Genomic DNA, 15,844 nt, shown 5'->3' on the forward strand with positions numbered 1-15,844 from the left:
TGAACGTGTTATTGTCCAGCTACAGTCCTAAATATAGCCAAACAATTATAATAATTTGTTCCGATATCGAGTGAGCGACAGCGAGCAGACGGTCCACAGACAGCCATTTGGCTTGCAGTGATATTATGTAACGCGAGCTCGAGGAAACTACCGTGAAACATAAAATGTTCTTCCCACGAACTTAATATTAAAATCTGACACAAAACACGCAAAAAAGATAGGCTGGTGGTGGTGTTCGGGTTGTGGTGAAGAAAAGCGGCTGCGGTGGGGGTGAGCACAGGGAGCTAACAGGCTAACGAACAAACATTACTCCTCCCTGATAGCGGCTAGCCGTTAGCATCAGCTCCCCGTCGCTATGCGTCACTAATGTGGCTGAAAACGAAACGCTAAACTTCACGCGCTCGCAAAACGAGTCGCCGCGGGGCCCCCGCTACTCACTTATCCCAGAAGACGTGGAGATTGTTCATGTCTGTGTAGGAAAGCGCTGCGATATTGTGCTGCCATGTCGACTGTGCAGCGGAGCTGCGCCGAGGTTGGAGGGTGTCAGCTCGACGGCGGCTAGTAGCCGGTTACAGCTAGCTGGACCGGGGGGGCGGGGGGGGGGGGGCGGATCGACAGGCACGCGCACGAGAGATCCAGAGCGGAGAGCGCCCTCTGTTGACAGTGCAACGAAAACACACACACAAACTATCTCTCTCACTCTCTCGCTCTCTCTTTCTCTCTCTCATACACACACACACACACTTTCTCACACTATCTTTCACAATATCACTGTTTTTAAGATGTTTTCTTGTCTGTTTTTACTGTGAAGCACTTTGTGACTCTACGTATGTGAAAAGCGCTATACAACTAAAATCTACTTACTATCTCTCTCTCACACACACACACAGAAACTTGCTGCAATGTACACGCACACACACACACACACACACACACACACACACACACACACACACACACACACACACACACACACTAACATTATGATGCTGTAAAAAGCCACACCCCCTCTGGTTTAAATGAACAGGGACAATTATTATGGTGAAGAAGCTAAAACTCAATTTACTATAAGTCAGTTTATCTGCAATTGTAGATTAACAACATTTCCTCGTACTTTTCTTTCTAACCTCTGAATTACATTTTCTCCTCCCTTAAATAAACATGCTGTTTTCAGTCTGGCGTCTCTAATTTATAACTCTGACGACGTTACAACCGTTATTAGGTTTATTGATGAAAAAAGTCAATTAAGACGAGAAGAATCTACTGGATTCAACACCCCCCCCCCCCCCCCCCCCAACACACACACACACACACACACACCCCACCCCCACCCCGAACATGGTCGTCATCAGACCGTCACACACTCAATTAAGACTATTAATTGTTCATAGAAGAAAAGAGCTGGTTAATTTATTATTCTTTTTAAATGGATCCTATTTGCACGGAGCGCATTTATTTCAATTAAAGCCCGAAGTTGCTTCGCTTTGCAGTCTGACTGTGTGGATCGGAGTAAGTTGCAGGTACACTGACCCAATTAGGCCTCCACGTGCGCGTCCGTGCGTGCAGGCGCGTGAAAGAGAGCTGGATAAACGCGCGAGGGCACCGACACATAACGATCTGACTGTTGTTTTCATCCGACAAAATCTGAACCGTTTTCTCTTAAAAAAAAAAAAAAAACACACACACACGCGCCACATGTTGGCGGAGCCGAGTCAGGAGCAGATTTTGCGCACATCAGAGCTGCTCGCGGAGGATCGGTGCGCACCGCAGCGCGCTGCGCGAGCTCTGCACGAGCTGTGCGGCCGGTTTGCAAAGCAGGGATTTTTTTTTATTTTTTATATATTCCATTTTTGTCTAATCCCACTGATTTCTGAAGGGATTACCGAGATTGAGAAACCCGCTGGCTCGCGCCGGACGCTGCTCGGACTTGGAGCTGACGTGTGGAAACACAACCTTGGGATCTGCAGAAAACATTGACAAATCCGATTTGATTTCATTTATCGCCGCTGCTCGGTCTTCTTGCACATGTTTGGGTCACATAATTGAGGATGCGCGCCGGGATGAAATGTGCGCGTTTGGCGCTGGTTTGCGGAGGATAACTTTAATTGTCGCAGCTTCTGCAGAAATTATGGGAACTTTGTCATGATTTGCGTCGCAGGATCTGCGTGTTCCCCTGATCTGTCTTCACGAGATATTCAGGTGGGCGACTTTGAAATATAATACTAATCTGTGGGTGGTCTTTGATATATTCACTGCATTTTAGGAAATATATCGCAGATGTTTTAATCATTACGCACAATATTTTCAAAATAAATTGTGTCAGGTTTGAATGATCTTTTATTTGTTAGTTTGCCAGTTTTGTGAATGAGTGACACGTCAGGAGAGAATCTTGGTTGTTTAATGTTGTTGTGGCTTCCGAGTCGAATAAAAACAATCAGATATTGGTGTTTGTTGATGGAGGTCTCAGTTGCAGGCAGCAGTTGCTTATTCTCATTCTAAAGGATTATCCTGTGCTCTGGAAAGTAATCAGCGGATAAGGCAACGTGACTGAATCCACATTACATATCTCCTCACCCGGCATGTCAGAAAGAAAGTAACCACACTGCAGATCTGAGTGGGGCGGAGGTTTGATCTTTTTGTTTTGTCCATCTTCAGAACCTGTCTGGACTTTCTTGCGCATGGCCAGCTAATGGAGGAGGAGAAGGCGTCTGATAATATCCTAACTAAATCCGGTTCCCCTTTACCCGCGGGGGTCCCCATCAACTGGGGGCTGATCACCGGCCCGGTGCCCGAGCCGGTGTTCCCGGTGCCGTCTCTCGGCTCCTCGCTTCCTCCCCCGCAGAGTTCGGCCGTTCGCGCCCTACAGACCAAAGTGAAGTCGCTGACGCAGCGGCGATCCCGGGGGCGAGACAGGGAGCGGCTGGACGCGGAGCTGAACGGTCCGGCTGGACACATTTCCTCCGAGGTCTTCCTCAGGCAGAGGCCGAGAGGGAGGGGGCTCTCCCTCCCCGCCGCCGGCTGGAGAACCGGAGCCGCCAAGGACTTAAGCAGCAGCGATGACGAGGAGGAGGTCGAAGTGCAGGTCAAGCTGGAGATCCACAGTCCTCCGGCTGAAGCCAAAGCAGAGCGCGCAGGTCGAGCGCCTGAAGGTGAGGGGTCACCAAACAATGAGTTCACCTTTGAAACGAAGAGCGGGGAGGATGCCGGCGAAACACCCCCTTCTCCCTTGGTGCACCAAGAGCCCTCCTCCTCCTCCTCCTCCTCCTCCTCCTCCTCCTCCTCCTCTCCTTCAGCCACCTCTGCTCCTTCAACATCCACACCATCCTCCTCCTCATCTTCTTCAACAAGACGCTGGGCGCCTCCGAAGGGCTTCTGGAGAGTCGCGCGTCCCGAGACTCTGGTCCTCAACGGGGTGGGGCCCGTCAGCACCCCGGCCACGTTCCCCCTGAGGGACTACACTCAGACGGAGACGCCGGCGGAGCCTCAGCAGAAGACCAAGCCCACGGAACCCGCCGCCGGCAGGAGCGACGCGGGCCTGCAGGAGGACGAGAACGACGCCGCCTCCTCGGAGTTCAAACACTCGGACAGCGTGGAGTGCTACCTGGACAGGTGTGAGCAGAAGGAGGCGGAGGCGGAGGCGGAGGCGGCCGACGGACAGAGCAGAGGGATGTGCAGCTCGGACAGCTGGGAGAGCATGACCTCGCAGAGTGGTGGGGGGCCGCAGAGTGGTGGGGGGCCGCAGAGTGGTGGTGGGCCGAAGGGCGGCGGTGCGCAGGTCGGGGGACAGAAGGACGGCTGTCCCCAGGAAGGGGGACAGCAAGACGGCGGAGCGCAGGACGGGGGACAGCAGGGCGGCGGGCCGCAGGGCGCACCACCCCCCGCCGACGAGAAGCTGAGGGTGAAGGAACGGGCCTACGCCAAACTGAGGGAAAGGCAGCAGAACTGGAGAGAGGAGAGAGGAAGTGAAGATGCATCGAACGCGTTCGATTATAAAGGTAGGGACGGAGAAGATCTTGAATATAATAAATCACACACAGAAGCTCAGTAATGCATCATATTCTGAAGAAAAGGAACAAAAGAGAGGTTTTGGTGTTGGACTCTCATTGAAACTCTGATATTCCCGTTTTGAATGGACTCAGAGGGATTATTGTGCCGCGTTTACAATGATGGATGGACTGATTCACTGATTTATCAAAAAATAAATAAATCCCCACTCAGAGAAGTAAAAGCACATGATGATACAAACTACTTTGCAGGTCAAATAAAATTTGGGCTAAGTCGCAGTTTTTCCTTTCTTTAATTCCATATTACAACTTCCTCATGCTGTGCAGTGCATCGCTGTGAGGATTTTCAGTCACAGTTCGACGCTCACATGTTTGAGTGAAGGCGGAACATTTAACATTTGCATATTTTCCCCAACAACAATCTTTAGAGATTTAAAGTATTAACAATGAGTCCCCGGTGTGCGCTTAAAATGTTCTCCAGCTGACTGCCTGGGATGTTTACATGCAGCATGTAACCTGGCGGATTCCCAGTGCAGAACAGATGTGCAGATGTGCAGATGTGCTTGCCCATGTTACTATTATTAGCAGAGAGAACACAGAGGGGGGAAGTGTCCCTGCCTTTGTATCTCTGACTGCGCACTAATGGATGTGTCTCTGTGCATGTGGGATGACAGATTATCTGTGTGTGAGTGTAATATCCTATATGTCTGCCACGTGTGTTCAGACCATGTCAACACTCGATGCAGCAGCATCTGCAGACATAAATCCACCAAGATGAGCCGACTTTCTGCTCTTGTTTCTATAAAATCTGCTTTCATCTGTTTCTCAGTGGTTGCATAACTTGGGTGTTATTTTATTTTTTTGGAGTTTTTCAGGAAAAACTTTGAAACTGTCACTTAATCCATCCGGGCGGTGTAATGCTCAGAACTAAACACACAATGACTTCAATGTGATAATAATACCTGTTATTGTCCTCCAAGAGTTTCTTCTGCCTAGGTACAAAGAAAGGATAAAAAGTAGTTTCAGACATAACTCATCAGGTGGAATGAAATAAAACACAAGAAAATAAAGCACACACTGGTTTTTTTTATGGCCAATTGGATAAAAACTCTGCCTGAGGGCAAACCATTGCACACAAATGTATAATGCATCAGTGCTAATACCCACATGTCCTGACAGAGGTCACCGCATGGCAGATGGCTGTTTTTGCAGTTTGTTCCCTCAAACTGGCTGCTGAGAAGTTGAAAAGCCAAGCAGAGACTTTTGGACACGTTTGTCTGCTTCAATATATGTATTGTCATTGTAACGTCCCTTCCTCTGGGCCAGCTGCAGGTGCTCAGGATGTTTTGGACGGCTCAGACCCGGTCATCCTCGCTCAGGAGCTTGAACCCTACTTAAGGTGAGCGACCCAAGCCTTCAGAGGCCCGGTGACACACAAGCCTCAGACTCTATTTATAGTCTCACCTCATAAATTACTATTTCACAGCTCTGCTTGGGAATATAAAGTAATTTCGTAATTGGACGACTGAGGCAGAATGCAGAAAAAAGTGTTACGTGAATAAATAAACAGGGTCTGATTATTTTTTTTTATTATTATTTTTACCCACATGTCACTTTAGAATTAATATTTCATTTGCAAAAACTAATACTTGAAGCTATTTTACATTGAATAAGCAATAATTAACAAATAACCTGTTGTTATGGGGTTGTTCTCCCCCCTAAACAACACATTCTAGTAAACTGAGCCACATCTATTGTCTGTAATGATGAAAACACTGAACATTATAATGTCAATGATTGACGAAAAGTAATGAAAATTCTAAAAGAAGTTATAATTCTGATCTGCCACTGAAGACCGTTGTACTTATGGTGTATTAATATAACAGTCAACAAACACATGCTGTGATTGTATTTTATTCTCACTGGTGTTAATAGTTAGGCAATGTAATCAAATATATATTTAAAAAAATTTCACCTGATTAACAACTTTATATCTCAATCTTACTTGCAAAGAATTGTTGCTTAATTTTTTGAGATCAGGTTGCACTTACAAACCAGTAGAGTAATAAAAACTCCAGTACTCCAATACTATAATATATTTAACTGTGATGGTGATCATTCTTATTAGACGTTGATATTTTCATTTGCAAAGAAACAAACAAAAAGCAAACTTTTATTTTGACAACTGCAATACCTTGATTCTTAATTTTTTTTTTTATATCAGAAATTTAACTAAATCTAGATTCTATCATTTTAACTATATGAGCTGCAGAAATAAACAACTGATCACACTCTAGCTGCAGAGTTATTATAGCTGTCAACGCTGGGATTTACCATCAGCACGAACCAATTGTAATCTAAAGAAACACAATATGTATTGGTCTTGACACACAGGAGAGAATGAATCACACTTAGTCCATTACAAGGTTAATCCACACGGCTGGTGTATCATGCTATCTTTATCGCTGGGCCCGGGGATAAAGACGAGTACAGGCGATGAAGCACAATGCAGAGCAGCTTAGCTGCTGGTGTAAGGATGGATAGATGGATGGATGACGTCCCTCTCTGCTGCTCGGCCACGCCCCGCTCTGTCTATCTCATATTACATAAAACAGCTTAGGAAGACGCAGCTTGATTCACGCCACGTTGGGTCAGCCTGTTGGGAATCTGATGTCAGTCGATACGTTTCGCTTTGCCCACTTGAACGTCACATATTTATACCGATGCAGTCCCATTATTCAGTAAACTTTCTATTCCCTGCAGGTTTTTCCGTTTTTGGTTTTTAGCACATCAATGATTCATGGCTGTCCTGATTTCCATCCTTGTCTCTGGTTCTTTTGATCATCAGGTCCCTTCTCGTGCTCGGCGACGAGCTTCCTCTGAGTCCCAGACATGAACAGGCCAAGCGTCTTCTGGAGCGAGCCAGGCTGAAGGCCCGCTCCAGTCATGCCAAAGGCGATCGCCCTGGCAGACGTTCCCACTCCGATCAGAGAGCCACTGTGTAAGTTAGAGAAACAAATACTTTCCCTGTAACTGTAGATTTCCCTCTCGTGTCTGCAGTTTCCGATGGCAATGACTTGAAAAGAAATCTTCTTCAGTGCTTTTTCTTCAACAAACTTTCAGTCTTCTTTTCTGATGTTGTGGAACAAAAAGTAGGCCAAAGCTTTGGAGCCAGCCTACGTTTTAAAAGCTGACAATACAGCTAAAATGTATGGCGTTACTCCTCTCTATGTAACAGGGAATATATCATGTCGTTTTGCTCCTGAAATCCCTTTATGGAGCAGAGTCTGTTCCCTCGGTTTGGGATGAAGAGGATCTTATGTTCATGACTGAAAACCTGGTCAGTCATAGACAAGACCGAAGCAGTCACAATTTAAATGTTCTCCCCGTGTCCAATTTTAACATTGACATGGTGTGAGGCTGAGTTTACCACAATTTCACTTTATCAATGCTTCTTGACAAAGAATATTTGAATGTTCACACATTTGGTATTTTTGTTGCAGGAAAAAGCAGCAATCTGAACCCTCCAGTCCAACGACTGTACAAAAAGTGGTTCTGACCAAAGACGATCCTCCAACTCAAACCGCCACTGGTCCACTCCTCGTCCCCGCTCAAACAGACTCTTCCCCCGGAGAGCAAGGCGCCCGACCCAGACGCTATGGCTGCTCTCCGACCCGCGTGCGCTTCGAGGATGAGTCGGAGAAAGAAGCCGAGTCTCGGTATCTGGATAGGGTGAGGCAGCGCGGCAGGCCCGGGGCGCCCAAGTCCAAGAACAAAGACAGTAACACGGATTCCAGCAGCAGCGGCTCAGAGAGAGGCCGGAGCCAGAGGAGCGTCTCCATGCCTCCGTCGCAGCGGCAGGAGGAGGCAGGAGGCAGCGGGGAAACCACGACGGTGTTCAAAGAGATCATAGTTCTGGTGAAGAAATGCGAAGCTTGCGGTTCAGTCGTCAGGGAACCTCAGCCGGTCGTCTCGCCCCCAGATCCTGTGAACGCTGAACCACAGCAGCTCGGAAACCCGGAAGACGCTCGGGGGAAAGTGGCTCCTCGCGGGATGCCGCCGAACAAACCCGAGACGAGCACTCGTCCCAAAGCTCCTCTGACTGTCACGTTCGCTGGAGCTTATGTTCTCGGGGAGAATAAAGAAAGCAGCACGGGGTGGAAGTCATCAGGGTTTGGGAAACTGAGGCGGCGGAGCAGGAAAGGGGAGAGCCGGTTAGAGTCCGGCCACGGCCCATACGGCCCGTCGTGGGCTCAGCGCCGGAACTCAAACCCACGTAACAGAGTCAATTTGAGCAGGGGGGTCTCGTTCGCCCCTGGTAGCCCAATCTCTCTGGAGCCGTCTCTGCCGGAGGCGTCAGGTGGACAAAGGGAGCCACCGGCTCCGTCGCTGCCGATCAAGTCGGCTCTGAAGTCGAGCTCCAGGAGTCGCACCGCTGCGGGCCAGTCCACGGTTCAGGGAGCGGAGGGTGGGTCCCAGTCCGGTCTGGATCCCCTGGAGACGAGAAGAGAATCTCCAGTGGCTTCAGCTCAGGGGACCCCTGCAACAAGCAGCCCGGTGCCGTGCATCAGGCCGTCCACCCTGCGGTACTCGCCTGCCAGGCTCCCCACAGACCTGCCAGCCGGCGAGCTGTGGGATGCCGCCGCCGACGGAGCAGGTGAGAGAGAACTGTCACAAATAACTCTCATCCGGACGAGAGGCAGGTGAAACACTGGCTTCTGTCATGGAATTACACTGTACTTTCATTAAAGTGGGTAATCTGCGAAAATGCTTATGGAAAAATTGTAATCGCCGAGAAAAAGTAGTGTGAAAATCCACCAATTCATCATTTTAAAACACCAGATTTATTCTCTGAGTGCACTGATGGGGGCCTGGAGCTTATCCCAGCAGATAGTGGAGGCTACCAGTCCATCTGACTCTCGTTCACATTCACATCTCTGGATTATGTAGAAACACCAAGAAACCTGAAGTATTGGTGTTTTGGTTTTGCTTTTATATGCTGATCAGTCAAACAACATACATTCATCTCTTATTTGTTTATGTTCCTTTCAAGGGGTCATATTATCCAGCTGTTCAACTCTTCCTCTTGGTCTGGTTGGTCCAAAAACTTTTTATTCAAAGTTTCTACCTTTTCCTTGAACATTTCAATATTGGATCATAAGAGCTGCATTCAGAATCTGCTGTGTCTGTGTGAGCTGGACTGGCTCCGCCCACACATGCCCATCTTGGGAAGAGGAGGAAGTACTTCCTCTCGTGGTGCCATGTGCCAGAGCAGAGCTGCCTAATTATGGGAGGAGTCAAAGGGAGGGCCTACCTCGATTGGGATTGGCTAATCCCCCGATGACACTATATAGGGTTTGATTTCTGATTGGCTGGTTGGAGCAACACACTTTTTAAAACCTGAAACAAGCCAGGGAGAGAGAGGACAGACTGTCTTCACTTCTGGGGCGTCAGTCCAGGTATAGGGACGATTAGTACTGCTGGAAAACTTTAGAAAGTGGATTTTGCATAATATGAGCCCTTTAAAGTAAGTATGTTCAAAATACTGTGGCAGGAAGTTACAATAACAAGATGCTCTATTTAAGCTAAACTCTATCGATGTCCATGAAGATCTTTACTGAGTGACTCAATGTTGAATAAAAATCTTCAAATCAAATATTCACAATAGTTTACATTATATTTGCTTTTCTTAATTAATTTTCTACAATTGACTATTGATCACTATTGGTGTTGCACACGTATAAAGTCAATATTATTCTTACCAACTATAGTGCTCAATGTTTTTTCTTTATTCATAGTGATGCTTGATAAATCCCCAAATTATCAGATGGACTAATTTACAATAAATAGTGATAATTCTTGAATAAATATATAATTAAAATTAAGAGCTAAGGATTTCAAATGGCATATATTCCTTAAACTGCATCAGAATGTAATAGAAATGAATGAAATATTTGGAAATACTCAATTCTTAACAATGTAATGCACTATTACACTGTACTAGACTTCATTCTAGTGCATTAGAGGGATTGAACAGTGAGTCTATTAGCGCCTTTTCTTCCTGTTAGCAGTTCTAAGTGGCGACGGCGTGTCGAGCTCGGAGTGCCGGGCCCTGCGCGGCGTGGCCATGTCCCGGGCCGAAGACCTGCGAGCCGAGCTGCTGAGAGCAGAGCACCTGAAAGCCGAGGCCATATGGGAGGAAAACTCTGACGGCTCCAGGTAAGCCAAGATAACAATGTTGTTGTCATAGCTTAGACAATAAATCCCCCGCCCCCACCATCGGTGTTCCCAAAACAGTGTTGGACTTGAGCGTGCCAGCGGTGGCGGTTAGGAGATTAAAACCCTGACCTGCAGTCCACAAGATGTTATTGCTGGAAATACAATCCCGGAGCAACCCTGCCCCCTCTTGGTAGTGAAGCGCAACTGCTGCCTGCCATTTAAACTGTTTTCAAAACATGCCCCTAGATTATTTTTCCAACTTCTTCCTCCACAGGAAGCTGGACGGGCGTCCAAAGCTCTTCCTCCGCCGCTTTTTCTCCTCCATCGGTCTGAACAGCGTGGGCAGGCTTGTGAAAGGAGGCCGCTCCAGCAGCATGGAGCAGCTGAGCATCCCCCCGGCGCCGCGGGCCAGCTCCACCTCCCCGAGCCCGACGCGCCGGCCGCAGCCCACCATCCGCATCCAGAGGACGCCGTCTCTGCAGTCCCTCCACACGGTGAGCGTCCGTCTCTGCTCCGTGCTGCTCACCGCTGGCAAAGCTCCTCAGATTCTGCAAAAGCTTGACGGGCCCCGTGCAAGATTTAATCATTCAAAAGGGAGAGCCTCAAACCTCCAGTTCTTCCTGAAGAACCTTCAAGAGGTTTTCCCACCAAATTCTGTCCACCAAAATCAACCAAAAGTCAAAGTGCGCGTTATTGTTAAGTCTGCTGGTCATAAGATGCACAGTGGAATTGAAATTTCATCTCGCTTGCCCTCCTACGATGTAGACATATACCGTTTATCACCCAGAATTAAAAAATAAAGAGAGAATATAGACAAAATACATCTTCCAAAATAGAATAAAAATAATAAAATAGAGAATATCGGCAAGAAAAAGAGTGCAACATTTTAGAATAGAAGTTAACAACTGAAATGTGCTTTATGAACTAAAATATGCAATATACGATATTGATGTGCATTATACACAGTATATTATTAACACAGTGTCGCCTCAGAAGAAGCTGTAATTCTCTAGATGTAAAATGGGCATAAGACCTCACTGAGGTTGAAACAAGCTCCCAACGAATGATTATTGATGAATCATTTTGAGTGTGAAGCTCCGATTAAACACTTCCAACTGATGAGGTTGGGCTGCAACTCCTTTACAGTTGAGCTGGTTGGCTCATTTAACTGGGATGCCCAATGGTCACTTCTCATTAATATCAGAGGGCGGATCCAGGATGATTAAAATTGTTTTCTTTGTTCTAAAACAACCAGAAAAAAAAAGGCATTTCCGTCTGTATATCAGGCTTATGAAAACACAGCTTGAATTGATGATAAATTGGCTTAACGGCAGACAGTTTTATGGAGTACTGACTCTGGAAGCACAAATATACACTTTCAGCTTTTCTTTGACTGTCTGTGTCTGACAATTAATCCCACGGTCCGGTTCTGGCCACGACTACACAGCCGCAGTAGGAGTGAAGCGACATGCATTTATAGTCGGTCTACTTACAATTTAGTTGCTGGTTAATATGATGAACATACCTGAGTTTTCTTAAAGAAAGTTGTATCTTTGTACTAGATGTCTGTTCCTGCCCCCCCCCCCCCCCCCCCCCCCCCCACTACCTGTGTCTTCCTCTTGTCTCCTGCCCTCTAGCGTCTGTTTGCCTCCTCTACCTGTGTGTATTTACTGCCCCCAAGTGTCCAAATAATGCAACAACAACAAAACATATAGACTAAATAACCTGCCAACGATAAGCATGAAGGGCTCCTACAGTTTCTAAAAGGTAAAGTGGGTTTCTAAAGAGTTGCCCTGGCGAGTCTTTGCAGGAACCATGTGCCCAGTGTGATTCACTACCTCTCGCCGGCCACCAGGTGCTGCCACTGGCCCAACTGCGAAAGGCCTCCTCTGTGCAGAGCTTAGAGAGAAGAACGGAGCGTTCGACCATCCTGGGAGAGGTGCAGATACCGTACGGCCTGGCTCCCAGGTATACCACGCAGGGAGACGACAAAGGGGGGGGGGGGGGCACGTCCTCAAAGCAGATCCAACACTCACCCTGCGCTCTGCCTCCGCAGCCCCGACAGCCCGCGGATCGAGCTGCACCGCGCTCTGAGTGTCGAGGACGTCATGGTTTCCCGCCTGGTGCGTCCAGTCGGCCGAGTAACGCAGGCCTTCCCCGACGGGACTCTCCTCCTCGAGCTCGTCAGACCCCCGAACGGCCCTTTTGGTTTCGTCATTTCCAGGGGCAAAGGTCGACCGGACACAGGTGACAACAGACGCAACCGATGGGAAAGTGTCCGTCTCCTCGGGGATTAACCCTTGTGGGTTTTTTATTCCCTCAGGTGTCTACGTTGAGAAAGTGGGCGACGGCAGTGGCGAAGGCCCCTACGTGGGACTCCTGGGAATCGGTGACGAAATCCTCCAGGTGAACGGCGAGGCGGTGGCTGGACTCAGTCTGGATCACGTGACCCGGCTGATGACCCGCGAGAGCACGGCGTCTCTTCGGATCACGCCGGCCCGGCGCGGTCAGCGCTGAGTCCTCATCGCTTCTCATCGCTTCTCCTCTTCCTGTTTCTCCTGGAGACTTAGACAGTAGCTGAACACGACCGTGGATTGACTCTAACATACGCGCGTACGACACCGAAGATTAAACACGTTTCTGCATCATATTATGAAGTTACGGGTTCATTTAATGTTAAATACAGAAAAGTCAAATTAACAAGCGTGAAAACTGGATTTCAAAGTATATATTTTTATTCTAACGAAAAGTCTAAACTGCAAAAAACAATCCAAATCTTGCACTTTGTTTCAGTGCATGTTTACTTGTACTTCTCTATTTTTCTATGACCAGAATTTTAAGCATATGTAATTATTTTCTGAATCTTCCTCTTCACACCACTCGATGTCACATCCTAAATGTTTATATAGCCGATTTGAACTAGTGAGTGTGTTTGTTTCCGTTAGTTTAATTTTATTTGTTTTTATGATGTTCTGTAGGGATGCAAACCAAATTGATATTTAAACTGTTTTAACTCAGTATAACAACTTGTTATCCTGTTTCTGTTTGAAGCTCTGATTATTTTACAAGCTGAGATGGGTTCATTCTAAATAAAATGGTTATTTTGCCAAAAAGTTTCACCCTGAAATGTAAAACATTTGGATTTTGTGATCAATTCTGTAATTCCGTCTTAAATCAGAAACGTCTCATGAAACTCTTCCTGCTTTTATTTTGTAAGTGCCCACTTTGAACATGTCAAGAAGTATGTATATTAATACTTATGAAATGAAAATATGATCCACTGCTTTATTTCAATTGAAAGAGTATTTTTGATAAGATGTGTTTAGAGACAGCAGGTTAGTTTTATAAATGTTTCTACGAACACTGTAACTTAATTCAACCTCATTTAAAGAACAATTCAAGCCCTTTGGTGTGACTCTTCTTTAGCTCTGAGCACTGAAGGTGAAAAACTGCTCAGACTAGTATAATTATACTTTCTTATCCACGGGAAAATCCTTTTGAGGGCCTAAACACACAGAACTTTTTTTGCGAGAGTTTGCACACTCGATAATTTGGGTGAATGGCTCAACAGCGCCACCTGCAAAAATTGAGAAATTCAGCCCCTGGATCCCGTTTCACTGAGAGCTATGAAAAGTCGGCACACATATATAACGACGCGCAAAAAAACTCTCTGACACACATATCGAAAACTCAACAGGAAGTCCAGGATTTTGAAATATATATTGGATTTTCACCAATTTTGGACTAAATTGAATTTTCTAGAGAGAACTACTCCGAGGGCGTAATTCCAATTCACCGGAAGATTGGTGAGGTGATAGAAAAGGGATCACTGACAAAAGCTTACTTAAATCGTTGCAAAATATGTGAGGGCGTGGCCAAAAGTGTACGTTTCACCGTGAAACAGGAAGTGTAGTGTAAAAAAAGGAAGTGTAGTGTAAGAACAGGAAGTGTAGTGTAAACGGCTTTAACATGACTTGATCAGCATCAAACTTGACGAACTGCATCAGGGTTCGGTCCTCATCACGTCATCATGATGACTCGCTCGTAGCGCCATTTGAGGGCGTGGCAATGGCCAAGCACGCCGTGTAACAGGAAGTGCAATGCAAATAGCCTGTTCACTGTCAGATCAGCCTGCAAGTTGACATATTGCATCAGAGCCCGACCCTCATCACAGCTACAGCGCCACCTGCTGGAAACAGGAAGTACGGCCTATATAACCTGTCCATGCTCCGACTGACCCCAGATTTCACATGCTTCATTAGAAGACATACACACACCGACTGACAGTCTCAGAGTCCCCCCCCCTACCCCCCGGGGGGGGGGGGGGGGTAGGTAATTTGGTAGGTCTGCCTGATACAACATGTTTCCTGCAGAAGATGGAAATCTTGTCAGAACCTCTGCTGATGTGTCTGTGATTCCGCCTGCAGACAAGGAGTATAGTCGAGGTACTCGGCCAGCCGCCGGACCGCCAGCTCTCAGTGGGAAGGTACACCAAGTACTTTTTCACTGAGGAGGAGGTTGACGATGACAGCCCAAGATGACCCCGACAGAGAACACACCGTGAGAGCTGAAAGAAATGAATAAAGAAAACATCAATACAATACTGCTATTTTGACAAATCACTTAGACCGTTAAAAGTCATGTGTTCACCATATTATTGACAATATATGTCTTTAAACCCTCAAGTAATCGTGAATAACAGCCACTTAAATGTATGACTCTTAATGTAGTTTAACATAAAGTAAAATCAACACAATAGAGATCTTCAACCAACCTTAGTCAACACAAACATGACATTAAATTGTTCCTTCAAACTAAATAGTGTCTGATTAATTTTAGTTTTCAGGCGGGAACTGTTAGCATGTACATTAGCACAAACCCCTGCTAAACCCCAAAAGAGACAAACTACAAATTAATCTGCATAATACCTGAAATATAAACAAGCCTTGTGTCTCCACCAACCAGGTACTTTGTAAACAAAACAAAAAAAAAGTTTTAAGCTTAACATATTTTCATTCATTGTACCGTTTCTGCCTCATTTCAAAGTACTTCCGGTTTTGCAGTCCTTCAAAATAAAACATCTGCATTTTATAATATAACTTCCGGAAAACAAGTAACGCCAGTCTAAAGACATCTTCAAAGTAAAACTAACAACAATAACGAGTTATTTGGATCGATCCCAGTTTTTCATAGAACACACTCAACCACCTTCAGGAGAGTTTTACACTTTTACACGTTTTTACGTCTGAAAATCGTCAAGCTACTGTTTGTAATTAGTAAAGTTCATACATTTTTTTATAGTTTAAAGCTCATTAAATGTCATACATACAATCTTAATGTAACTTGATGTCTGGAAGAAATATTTTGGGGAATAACAGAACATTTCTTATGGATGGCAAAGTAAATAATATAAAAATTGGGCAACTGGAAACAGGGGGTATTAATTTATGAATACACAAACGGTGGTTTGTGTTTTTTGTGTTGGCTTGTTTTGCAGAAACACAGTTTAACAGTTGATCTACTCACTATTATAAACATCTAACACTAAGCTCCCAAAGTGACAGAAAAGAAAAAACTAATAACAAAACAGCAGAAGTTATTAAAGAGAAAAGATTTGGACC

At 46.1% G+C, this 15,844-nt stretch overlaps 1 protein-coding gene across 2 annotated transcripts; it reads left to right on the forward strand.

Moving 5' to 3' along the window:
- The first annotated feature begins 1,560 nt into the window (after positions 1-1,560).
- LOC308123707 (uncharacterized protein) lies at positions 1,561-13,629 on the forward strand. Of its 2 annotated transcripts, none has more exons than XM_080486334.1 (10): positions 1,561-2,199; positions 2,656-3,995; positions 5,331-5,403; positions 6,853-7,005; positions 7,508-8,661; positions 10,076-10,223; positions 10,498-10,717; positions 12,079-12,191; positions 12,280-12,470; positions 12,547-13,629. In XM_080486334.1, exons 2-10 carry the CDS (start codon positions 2,690-2,692, stop codon positions 12,738-12,740), a joined length of 3,552 nt encoding a protein of 1,183 aa, XP_080342460.1. In that variant the 5' UTR covers positions 1,561-2,199; positions 2,656-2,689; the 3' UTR covers positions 12,741-13,629. The 2 variants fall into 2 exon arrangements, with proteins under 2 accessions (XP_080342460.1, XP_080342459.1); XM_080486333.1 differs by having other exon boundaries at positions 1,691-2,199; positions 10,073-10,223.
- Positions 13,630-15,844: the final 2,215 nt, after the last annotated feature.

This window comes from Lipophrys pholis (assembly GCF_963383615.2).
Source record: "Lipophrys pholis genome assembly, chromosome: 1".
Classification (NCBI taxonomy): domain Eukaryota; kingdom Metazoa; phylum Chordata; class Actinopteri; order Blenniiformes; family Blenniidae; genus Lipophrys; species Lipophrys pholis.